Here is a 12,944-nt window from a genome sequence, read left to right as displayed (position 1 = left end):
ATCTAACATCACCATGCACAGTAATTTATTAAGGATCAGTGACATACTGTACATGCACTGAATTAAATTCAGAGGTCGGCATGCCATGCCATTAGTCATCCTTCTGTCATGACTCCAGGCCAGCCCAGTACCTCTATAAGTCAAGAGCCCATGGCATTATGAGAAAAAAATACATACAGTATTGTAAATTATGCGCAGCAAAAATAATAACAACACACTAAACATCATCCATCTATCCACGTTCCGCTTTATCGTCATTAGGGTCACGTGGGGTGCTGGAGCCTATCCCAGCCATCTTCGGGCACAAGGCGGGGGACACCCTGAATTGGTTGCCAGCTAATCGCAGAGCATAAAGAGACAAAAACTACTAGTCACTCTCACAGTCACACCTAGGGAAATCTTGGGTGTTCAATCAGACTGCCACACAGTTTTTGGAATGTGGGAGGAAACCAGAGGGCCCCGGGAGAACATGCAAACAGGGTGGTCGGACTGGGTCTTGAACTCACAACATCTGCTCTATGAAGTCATCGTGCATCGTACCAGCCGGCCCCTGTAGTTAATCAATTAACAATTTTTACCTGTTAAACTTTTGAATTTATTGTTATATAATGTGCAACCATTTTCTAATTTAATAATCCTCATAGATTTCAAAAGGTGTGCTGAAGACTATCTCAGCTTTCTTCGGGCAGTGTGTGCAGGGGGGGTACTGCACATTGCCAGCCAAACACATGGCACATATAGACAATAAAAACATGCTCACGCTCACACATGGGGAACGTTTTGAATGTTCCATTAAGCTGCAGTAGATGTTTTTGGAATGTAGGATGAAACCGGAGTACCCGAGAAAAAAAAGAGAGAATATGCAAACTGCGCACAATCATGCAAAAAAAAAATCAGGTACACAAGCCCATACCTGGTAGCTCTATAGATAACAAAATGCTATGTCAATGGCATTTGGCTTAGAAATGTCGGTTCAAATGTAATTAAATAAATTGAAATGTACCCGAAAATACAAGGCAACTCATCTATAATGAAACATACATATGTGAAAATACACCCAAGTGATAAAAAGTTCTTCATGCATCAAAGTCATTCCCACTTTTCTGCTCTCCTAACAACGAAAAATCTGCCTGTTGCGAAACACGACATCCTTTTCTCTGTCCTTTTCTCACAAGATTCACCACAAGGAAACCAAACCTTCCAAGAAAGTCTAACCCAACCACAGCCTACAGCGACTCCTGCTTAGCTCGGATACGGCAACAACAAACGCCGGTTTATGCTTGCACAGTAGTAAAGGTAGTTTCATCTCTAAAATGGCTATGAACACTGAACCTTTCATACCAAGAAGTGAAGGATAAATGAAATAAAAATGAAAGACAGAGAAAGCAAAGTAAGCCTTTATGCAAGCAAGATTTTTATGTAAGTGAAAGTAAATGCTGATTGTAAATTGACCTTTTTTGTTTCCACACTGGCTATATGAAATGTCAATTAAGCACATAGTCATACTTGTGCATTACTGGAAAAAAGAGTACAGTTATACATTTTATGTGTGTGTGTGTTTGTGTGTGTGTATTTCCATCTGAGATCAAATATACCATAGTGAAGTGCTGTGAAATAATTCTTACTACAAACACAATTTTGTTACAGAGGAGCTTGATGGAGGCTGTTTTAAATATATGTAGGGTATTTGAAAATATCATCAAAACGGTTTGCCGGTCAAAAATGTTTCATGCACATTGGCAGTGGGATGATTCTGTCATTATACGAACTTTTGATATTAAAGTGGTTTTGTGGCTTGTGTGATCGGTTTAAAATGTCCGTTAAAGTACACAAGGTTATCAAAACCTGTTCCTAAACCATTTTCCTAATGTACATTTATTCAGCCTACACAATCCATCTTTTCTGCACAAAAATCGATTACAAAAACATGGACAGAGGCACGTAATTAACATCTGTTTTCCCCTGTAACGATAAGATGCCCATATTTGACTTGACAGGGAGATAAAATGAAGTATTGACCAGGATCAATACGGCTAAAGTAAAGTGTGGTCCAGTTTAATCAATATAAGAACAGAGTGAACAAAAGATGTTTCCTGCTTAGGGAGATGTCATGCACAAGGATGGACACATTTCTTCTCATCTTACTCGTTAAAACGACACTTATCTCGAACCGTGTCAACATGTCAACTTGCTGGATCAGATGTAAGTGATGAGTTGAGTGTTCAGGATTACTTTTTAGCATAATTGAAAGTGTAATGAGATCGATTAATGTATTTATGTCCCAAAGTTCTCCAAATGACTCTGATACTGAAAATAGATCACATTTTCAGTATCAGAAATAGATAGAGCTTTCTGATTCCCTTGCACCCAATAATACCTTGTAATGTCGAGGTGAGAAAATAAATTGAAATTCATTGGGCGACAAAAAAATTAACACTATCAAAAAAATACACTCTTTATGTTTTCCATTATGTTTAAAGCCACTGATGTGGTTAAAAAGTTCCTCGGTGGCGAGGCGCCAGGGGTGGATGAGATCCGCCCGAAGTTCCCCAAGGCTCTGGATGTTGTGGGGCTGTCATGGTTGACACGCCTCTGCAACTCTGCGTGGTCATCGGGGAGAGTGTCTCTGGATTGGCAGACCAGGGTGGTCGTCCCCATTTTTAAAAGGGGGGACCGGAGGGTGTGTTCCAACTACAGAGGGATCATACTCCTCAGCCTCCCTGGTAAGGTCTGTTCAGGGGTTCTGCGGGGGAGGGTGCGTCAGGAAGTTTAGCCTCAGATTAAAGAGGAGCAGTGTGTTTCCACCCGGCCGTGAAACAGTGTACCAGCTCTACACCATTAGCAGTATCCTCGAGGGTGTCCAACCTGTCTACATGTGCTTTGTGGACTTGGAGAAGGCGTTTGACCGTGTCCCTCAGGGAGTTGTTTTGAGGGTGCTTCTGGAGTATGGGGTACAGGAACCCCTAATACGGTCCCTATTCGACCAATGTCAGTTTGGTTAACATTGCCGGCAGTAAGTCGAAATCGTTTCCAGTGAGGATTGGGTTCCGCCAAGGTCGCCCTTTGTCACCGAATCTGTTCATAACCTTTATGGACAGAATTTCTAGACGCAGCCGAAGCGTTGAGGGGTTCCGTTTTGGTGACCGGAGTATAGCATCTGTGCTTTTCGCATATGATGTTGGGCCGTGAGGCGAGGCTCTCCAACTCTCTCTGGAGCGTTTCACAGCCAAATCTGAAGCGGTTGGGATGAGAATCAACACCTCCAAATCTGAGACAAGGGTCGGAAAAGGGTGGCGTGCCCTTGACGGGTCGGGGAGGAGATCTTGTCCCAAATGGAGGAGTTTAAGTATCTGGGAGTCTTGTACACGATGAGGGTACGAGAGAGCGAGAGATTGACAGGTGGATCGGTGCGGCATCTGCTGTGATTCGGATCCTCTCTTGTGGGGAAGAAAGCGCTGAGCCAAAAGGCGAAGCTCTCAATTTACCGGTCGATCTACGTCCCAACCCTCATCTATGGTCACGAGCTACGGGTTGTGTCCGAAAGAACGAGATCCGGGGTACAAGCGGCCGACATGAGCTTTCTCTGTAGGGTGTCCGGGCTCTCCCTTAGAGATAAGGTGAGAAGCTCAGTCATCCTGGAGAGGCTCAAAGTCGAGCCGCTTCTCCTCCACATAGAGAGGAGCCAGATGAGGTGGCGCAAGTATCTTATTAGGATGCCTCCTGGCCTGTCCCACTGGCAGAAGACACCAGGGACGACCCACAACACGCAGGAGAGACTATGTCACTCAGCTAGCCGGGGAACACCTCGAGATCCGCCACGACGAGCTCAAATAAATTGCTGGGGAGAGGGAAGTTTGGGTTTCCCTACTGAAGCTGCTGCCCCCGCAACCTGACCTCAGATAAGTGGCAGATAATGGTGGATGGCTGGATGATTATGTTTTCAAGATACAGGGCCCTAATTTCATGCACTTTATTTGGCTTGGGTGCATTTAGTGGGATACGAAAACGGAAATGAAACGACAATACATCATGCATGTGGTCAAGAATAAGTGGAGTATTTTTTTCTGTTCTTGAGGCATAGTCCACTGATACAACATGCAGACAAATTTGAGAATGTGACATTTCTGTTGTCCAGGACTCACCTTGAACCACTAAACGTCCCTGAGCAGTCCTGCGAACACGGGTCCCTGGTTTGTTAGCAGCGCACACGTAAACTCCTGAGTGCTGCACACCAACGTTGGAAATCATCAAGTTCCCAGTGCCAAGTACCTGGATGCCCTCCACGCCGATGGGACGTCCATCTTAAAAAGAAAAAAGGAGAGCAATCAGGCATTTCAGAAGACGACAACATAGGTGAGTATCCATTAGGAAGAGAAGACAAGTACGACAGAACAATGAATGACGATTGCTTCTGCCACACCCACTTTGATTTAATCAGCACACACTATGAGGCTTTGTGTGCAACCTTCGATGTTCATTTTTGATATCCAATGGCTCTTTGTTATATTGCGATTCACCTTTTGCAAAATCGCTATATTGCAGATCTTTTTTTTGTTTCAGACTAATTTAGCATGCTGTTTTTGACAGCACAAAAAATATGCATCCTATTGAGTCCATAGATCATTTCAAGCCATCTCCTGCATGGCCTGTCTCCCGTACAATAAACAATAATCGTACTGCATACTTACTTTTCATGCAAAGGTTTGAGGTTGTGCACCTAAACAAGATACATGTGTGAAAATGTTCATGGTAAAATTTATAGTCTCATAAAGTATACAGTATGATAATAATTGTTAAAAAAACTGCTTCGTGCATTTCACATAATGCGAGTTAACCAAATCAATGCAAGTGACACTTAAAAATCAAACCTGAGCTTTATTTGCATTTGGATTTCCATATTGTCCCCATACGTGAAAAAAAATGCTGAAATGCAAGGCGAGCATGCATGCAGTGTCGCCATTGTCACATGAGAACATTGTTCTTCGCCCAAAAAGTAGCTGTAGTAATTCACATTGTACGCTCCTCACTTCTCCAAATCACTCGGAACTGATTGCCGTAAAGGGTCTTTGATGCTGACTGACGGCATTTCTCTGCATAATCAAAGCATATTACCGTAACTTAGATGTTAGAGTTCTGTCAGCCCGAGCTGACTTTGTCACCAATACACGAGATGCAAGTGATCGCATTTTGGCTAGTTCAGTCACACATACATAAGGGAATGCAAAACAAGGTTATATAATAAGATAATTACAGTACTTGCAATGAATAGATGTGCAGATTTTAGCTCCAGTGCTGCCATCACCAACTACAGTGAGACCTCAACTTACAAACACCTTATCTTACAAACTTTTCGTCTTACAAACGTCAAATTTATGAAAATTAAACCTTATAATAAGCACTATTTTCATAATACACACCCACCATGGGTGGCGGAGTGATCTTCGGCGGAAGCACACGTCCGAACAGCACCAGAGGTTAAGTTACCAATGGATGGTTATGGAAAGTGACTCTCCTTCCATAAGCCATCAACGACCATCAAAAAGGTAAATAAAATTTTATTTTACAGCACAGTTTATTTCTTTAATTACAGTCCTCATGTAATGCGCCTCTCTTTCCAAACAGCAATTCCCTTTGACCTTCGACCTCCAACGCCATTCCATCAAGCCATTAATGACCATCACAAATGTAAATAAAGTGACTTTATGATACAATGCAGTGTATTTCTTTCATTACAATACAATAGCACATTTATTATACATAGAATAAGGTATGATGTGGGTAGTTTTTAGGCTTATTTAGTTGAAAAGTATATTTTATGGAAACCCGGGAACGGATTATTCCCATTTTAATGGTTTCCTATGGGAATTTTTTTTTTTTAGATACACACTTTTCGCCTTAGACACTCTGTCTGGGAACCAATTAAGTTCGTAAGTTGAGGTCTCACTGTAACTTCTAAACCCACACCTTTGCCCCGAAGATTGTGCTTTAACATTCCCCTCTGCTTTCTGTTGTCCTAATGACTAATGTCCAGCAGGAGACTGTGGATACATACCGTAAACATTATAATGTCTGGCATCGATGATATTAGTAACGTTTTTTTTAATAATAATAATAATAATAATAATAATAATAATAATAATAATAATAATAATAATAATAGCAGGCGGATTGCAGGAGTATAAGACCCGGTCCAGCCTTCCTGTGTGGAGTTTGCATGTTCTCCTCGGGCTATGGGTTTTCTCTGAGTCCTCCGGTTTCCTCTCACATTCCAAAAACATGCATGGCAGGCTGATTGAACACTCTGAATCAGAGTTTTCCAAAGTCGGTCCTCCAGGGCCGCTGTCCTGCCTGTTTTCCAGCTCTCAAATGATCAGCTCATCAGTCAGCTCAGAAGCAGCATCAAAACGGTCCTGATTATTTGAATCAGGTGCGTTGCTCCTGGTAGAGCTGGAAAAAAGGCAGGACAGCGGCCCTCGAGGGCCGACTTTGGATACCCCTGCTCTAAATTGTCCCTAGGTGTGAGTGTGAGTGGAGATGGTTATTTGTCTCTGCGTGCCCTGCGATTGGCTGGCAACCAATTCAGTGTCTCTCTCGCATTGTGCACGAAGACGACTGGGATAGGCTCCAGGACCCCTCGCCACCCTAATGAGGATAAAGCGGTCTGGAAAATGCATGGATGGATAATAATAGCAATAATTATAATTATAATAGTAATAGAATTACTACCACTACAAATAATAATACCAATAATCATCATCATCACATTTGTTTTTTGTTTGTTTGTTCAGTCAAAAGCCCGTATGTCACTAAGAGGGAGCATTCAAGTGAACATAGCGCAGCGGTTCTGAACCTTCAGTTCAATTCACCAACCAGTTCTTGCACCACCTTCCAGAATTGATGAAAAGCAATATTGGTATCATCATCATAATATGTAAGTAACAAAACCATCATGTATTTAATTCTTTATTTACATAACTGACAAATTACAATTACATAAAATATAAATAATACATAAATACAAATACTGTATTATATAATATATATTATATATTACATACTTATTATTATAATAATCTGTTGACTTTACCGCTATAAGAATTAGTAGCACTATCCTAATGCCAATTAACACTATGACTTTTTGATTGTTCACTTTTTTCAGTTACCCCACCATTACCCCTGAAAAATTGTAAATTTCCCCAAGGGAATAATTGCATTCCCTAGAAAGCGGTCTCAAACCCCAATGGAGTGTGAGCACCCCCAGTTAAGAACCACTAACCAGTACATAGCAAATGTTTAGGTTTGGTCAGGTTTCATAAAGTACACATTTTTACTTCTCACAAGGAAATGTCTTAGTTTGCAACTGATCAACCACCAACGTTTTAACGAGCACATAAATGAAATAAAGATGTTTATAATCTCAGTTATTGTGTTTTGAGGGCTCTGACAACCATCTGAATCGGAGCTAAATCTAAAGCTGAAGTAAAGGGGAAAAAGCTCACTTCAACAGTGACATTAGCACTGCTGGGGCAAAGTATTCAGTGCTTTACTCTTTCTCAGCGCCATGCATTATCATGTTTATGGTATGTATTCACAACCTCCCGCTGAACTGCAAAGCACCAGTACAGCTTTGTCTAAACAACAGCACCTTTCTTCCCTTTGCCTCCTTGACTGTAAAATGTCTTTCTCTCCCATTCCCTCAGCCAGGAACTAATTAACTTAGTGTCAGGAAAGAAAGAGCTGGAGCTCGCAGGGTGTCGTGGAGCACAATGAATAGTAGCAAGCAAACTCCAGCATTAAGCAATGAATAATGTGAAACTATTAGCTCCATTATGCCTTTTATTCCAGACTCTTTGACGTAATTAAGCATGTACAAATACCATTGTGCTTGCATTTGCATTCTCAAAGAATAGAACCTCAATGCGATTGTGTTTCACCCAGTGAGGTTTATATTTTGAGTAGCAAATCAGTTTGGATAATAGGTCAGGAAAATGCCATATTGAGAAACTGATCAAGACTGATTTGTGAGAGAGAAAAGAATTACAATGTGGGGTCCCATTTGCATATGTCCCAGCCCTGCAGTGTTTAATCTCCAAGATGTCCTCTCTTTCCTCCCAGTTTCCTGAGGAGCTCATGAGGCATGTAGTTATCAAAAGCCATTTCATGATCATCCCTTAAGTCTTACTTCGTACCATTGCATCATAGATACAATACATGTGACACTGGAACAAGACCATATGGATGAACGAACTCTTTAAATACATCAGACAACCATAGAGAAATCAAAGCTGTGTGGGTGTGGGAACATCAATGGAGGGGATACATAAGATGTGAGACTCCCACGCAGATATAGCATGCATGACTAGGCAATTTGATTGTGTGAATGTGTGTGTATGCACATGTGTGACATGCAGAATAATAAAAACATCAACACACAGACAAACAATAGACCGCTTTGATGTAATCCAAGATGATTTTTCATTACCTAGCCTGCTCCAAGACACAATGGGGCGAGGGTATCCTGTCGCGACACACTCCAAAATGGCAGTTTGGTGAACAGTGAGAGTGAGATTTTCTGGCCCAACTAGGATCATTGGCTCTTTGTAAACAGATGACTGGGAGCCTGGAAAAAGAAGGGTAGATATTGAAGATAGGAATGGGATGATGGATGGCATCCTTTAATTGGGTTTCTGAGGAGCTCAGACCAATATACTCTATCTTTAAGATCTGACAGATAAACAATAGGTTTAGAAGATCTTGGGAGTACAGTATACCGCAAGGGTGACAGGCACAACAAAGGATCGGGACCCAAAAGTTGTATCATGCAAGAAAGCTACTCAAGAGTTGTTTCAAAGGGAGATTAACAGACTGTGTGCAGTATGCTGCTGTTAAAGTTGTGAAATGTAATAACCTGAAACAGAAAGGAGGGCCTCAGTGCTGTGTTTCACTCCTGCACTGTTATGAGCCACACAGAAGAACTTTCCACTGTCCTCCTCACGCACTCCTGTAATCTGCAGAACCCCTGTAGGCAGAAGCGTGTACCTAAAAGAGAAAATTTGGATAAATGATGCCTATAATCGGTGCATAGATGGATATGTAAATGATTGCTTACACTATATATATATATATATATATATATATATATATATATATATATATATATATATATATATATATATATATATATATATATATATATATATATATATATATATATATATTCGTCTTTTCAGCGTTTTTGGGCATGACATTCAGCAATTTTGCTGTGTGTGTGTGGGAAAAGGCATATCCAATCCAATCCAATCCAATCTAATCCAATCCAAGGAGGAGAATACGTTGCGCGGTTAATTGCGCCTTTTCGCTCACAATGGAAGGATGTTTAACTGTATACACATCTAAAATACATTGATACCTCCGCAGATGAACGCTTCAGCTCAAGAACATTAAATTATAGTCTCTGCTGAAGAACTAGTTTTCGGAGGACGAACCAAACCACACGCCGCCACGGTGGCTGGCAGACTAGTTTTCGGTGAATGAACACCAAACCACACGGTCGAACAGCGCCTCGGGGCTGGCGGAATAGTTTTCGTCACCCCCTTTCTTTGAGTGCGGACGTGGTTTGTTATCGAGTGTAAAAGACCCCACCACAGGCTAGTGTGAAGCCAAAGAAGACACAAAGGAAAATTACGGTTTAGCAGAAGAAGGAGATCATCGCAAAATACGAATGAGGTGTGCATTTGTCTGTTATTGTGGTTCATCATGTGAAAGGCTTACATGTCTTGGGGTCTTTTTCACATTTTATGTTGGACATTGAGAGGGGGATTGGTGCAAAGAGAGCAAGAGAGAAAGAAAGAGAGAGAGAGAGAGGTAGACTGAGACAGAGTAAGAGAAGAGGAGAGCGAGACAAAAAGAGAGAAAAAGAGAGAGAGGGCGTGACAGAGAGAGAGAGAGAGAGAGAGAGAGAGAGAGAGAGAGAGAGAGAGAGAGAGAGAGAGAGAGAGAGAGAGAGCGCAAGACAGAGAAAGAGATGTCAGGCAAACAGCCAAGCTCTCAATTTATTTAGCCCACTTAGATTCCCATTCTCACCCAAGAGTTGTGAGCTTTGGGTAGTGACTCAAAGAACACGATTATGGATACAAGCTGTGGGCACCACCCCCAGAGATATTATAAGGTGAACCTCCAAACCAGCCAGGAGGGACTCCGAGTCAAGTCGCTTATTCCTCACTTAGGTTGGCTGCAGTATCTGTTATGGAGGACTCCTTGACACCTCCCTCGTTCAGACTTCTCGGCATGTCAAACCCAAAGGGAGTCTAACGGCAGATCTTATAACCACTGTTGGCACTCCGAGTTGGCCGGGGAATTACTGCCTTGTGCAGATGAAGTCTGGCTGATTGAGCATATGTGAATCCATAATTTGTATTACTTTATCCATCCATCCATCCATCTTCTGCCGCTTATCCGGGGTCGGGTCGCGGGGGCAGCAGCTTCAGTAGGGAAACCCAGACTTCCCTCTCCCCAGCCACTTCTTCCAGCTCGTCCTGGCGGATCCCGAGGCGTTCCCATGCCAGCTGGGAGACATAGTCTCTCCAGCGTGTTCTGGGTCGTCCCCGGGGTCTCCTGCCAGTGGGGCATGCCCGGAACACCTCGCGAGGGAGACTTCCCGGGGGCATCCTAATCAGATGCCCGAGCCACCTCATCTGGCTCCTCTCGATGTGGAGGAGAAGCGGCTCGACTTTGAGCCCCTCCCGGATGACCGAGCTTCTCACCTTATCTCTAAGGGAAAGCCCGGACACCCGACGGAGAAAGCTCATTTCGGCCGCTTGCATCCGGGATCTCGTTCTTTCGGACACAACCCATAGCTTGTGACCATAGATGAGGGTTGGGACGTAGATCGACCGCTTTTTGGCTCAGCTCCTTCTTCACCACGACAGATCGGTACAAAGTCCGCATCACGGCAGACGCCGCACCGATCCGCCTGTCGACCTCTCGATCCCTTTCACCCTCACTCGTGAACAAGACACCCAGATACTTAAACTCCTCCACTTGAGGCAAAATTTCCTCCCCGACCCGGAGAGGGCACTCCACCCTTTTCCGACTGAGAACCATTGTCTCAGATTTGGAGGTGTTGATTCTCATCCCAGCCGCTTCACATTCGGCTGCGAAACGCTCCAGCGAGAGTTGGAGAGCTCCACTTGAAGGCCCCAACAGTACAACATCATCTGCAAAAAGCAGAGATGCTATACTGAGGCTACCAAAACGGAAACCTTCAACGCTTCGGCTGCGCCTAGAAATTCTGTCCATAAAGGTTATGAACAGAATCGGTGACAAAGGGCAGCCTTGGTGGAGCCCAACCCTCACTGGAAACGATTCCGACTTACTGCCGGCAATGCGAACCAGACTCTGACATCGGTCATATAGGGACCGAACGGCCCGTATCAGCCGCTCCTGTACCCCATACTCCCGAAGTACCCTCCACAGAACTCCGCGAGGGACACGGTCAAACGCTTTCTCCAAGTCCACAAAACACATGTAGAGTGGTTGGGCGTATTCCCATGCGCCCTCGAGGACCCTGCTAAGGGTGTAGAGCTGGTCCACTGTTCCGCGGCTGGGACGAAAACCACACTGTTCCTCCTCAATCTGAGGCTCGACTTTTCGACGGACCCGCCAGTCTAGGACCCCTGAATAGACCTTTCCAGGGAGGCTGAGGAGTGTGATCCCTCTGTAGTTGGAACACACCCTCCGGTCCCCCTTTTTAAAAAGGGGGACCACCACCCCGGTCTGCCAAACCAGAGGCACTCTCCCCGATGACCACGCAATGTTGCAGAGGCGTGTCAGCCAGGACAGCCCCACAACATCCAGAGCCTTTAGGAACTCCGGTCGGATCTCATCCACCCCCGGGGCCTTGCCACCGAGGAGCTTTTTAACCACCTCGGTGACTTCAGTCACAAGGATCGGAGGGCCCACCTCGGAGTCCCCAGACACTGCTTCCTCCAAGGAAGGCGTGTTGGTGGAGTTGAGGAGGTCTTCGAAGTACTCTGCCCACCGGTTCACGATGTCTCGAGTCGAAGTCAGCAGCGCCCCACCCTCACTGTACACAGTGTTAGTGGTGCACTGCTTTCCCCTCTCGAGACGCCGGATGGTGGACCAGAATTTCCTCGAAGCGGTCCGGAAGTTGGCTTCCATGGCCTCACCGAACTCTTCCCATGCCCGTGTTTTTGCCTCGGTGACCACAGAGGCTGCATTCCGCTTGGCTAGTCGATACGTGTCAGCTGTCTCAGGAGTCCCACAGGCTATATAAGCCCGGTAGGACTCCTTCTTCAGCTTTACGGCATCCCTTACTACTGGTGTCCATCAGCGAGTACGGGGATTGCCTCCACGACAGGCACCAACCACCTTACGGCCGCAACTCTGATTTGCCGCCTCAGCAAGGGAGGTACGGAACATGGTCCATTCGGACTCAATGTCCCCCACCTCCCCCGGGACATGTGTATAGTTCTGCCGGAGGTGGGAGTTGAAACTCCTTCTGACAGGGGATTCTGCCAGACGTTCCCAACAAACCCTCACAACACGTTTGGGTCTTCCAGGTCGGACTGGCATCTTCCCCCACCAACGGAGCCTACTCAACACCAGGTGGTGATCAGTTGACAGCTCCGCCCCTCTCTTCACTCGAGTGTCCAAAACATGAGGCCGCAAATCCGATGATACAACTATAAAGTCAATCATCGAACTGCGACCAAGGGTGTCCTGGTGCCACGTGCACATATGGATACCCTTATGTTTGAATAAAGTGTTTGTTATAGACAATCCGTGTTGAGCACAGAAGTCTAATAACAAGACACCACTCCTGTTCTGATCGGGGGGGCCATTCCTCCCAATCACGCCCTTCCAGGTCCCACTGTCATTGCCCACATGAGCATTGAAATCGCCCAGCAGAACAAGGGAGTCCC

General features: G+C 44.6%; 1 protein-coding gene across 1 annotated transcript in view; it reads right to left on the bottom strand.

Moving 5' to 3' along the window:
- The window catches only part of igdcc3 (immunoglobulin superfamily, DCC subclass, member 3), an 83,593-nt gene that overhangs the window by 30,486 nt on the left and 40,163 nt on the right, over positions 1-12,944 (bottom strand). The window contains exons 4-6 of the mRNA XM_088991982.1: positions 8,909-9,039; positions 8,483-8,620; positions 4,143-4,301 (exon numbers count right to left, since the gene is read on the bottom strand). Of these exons, the coding sequence (XP_088848108.1) occupies positions 4,143-4,301; positions 8,483-8,620; positions 8,909-9,039 (428 nt within the window). The remainder of the gene's footprint in view (positions 1-4,142; positions 4,302-8,482; positions 8,621-8,908; positions 9,040-12,944) is intronic.

This window comes from Hippocampus bargibanti, linkage group LG03 (genome assembly GCF_051943395.1).
Source record: "Hippocampus bargibanti isolate YZ-2025 linkage group LG03, ASM5194339v1, whole genome shotgun sequence".
Taxonomy (NCBI): Eukaryota; Metazoa; Chordata; class Actinopteri; order Syngnathiformes; family Syngnathidae; genus Hippocampus; species Hippocampus bargibanti.
This window is presented reverse-complemented; position numbering and strand designations above follow the sequence as displayed.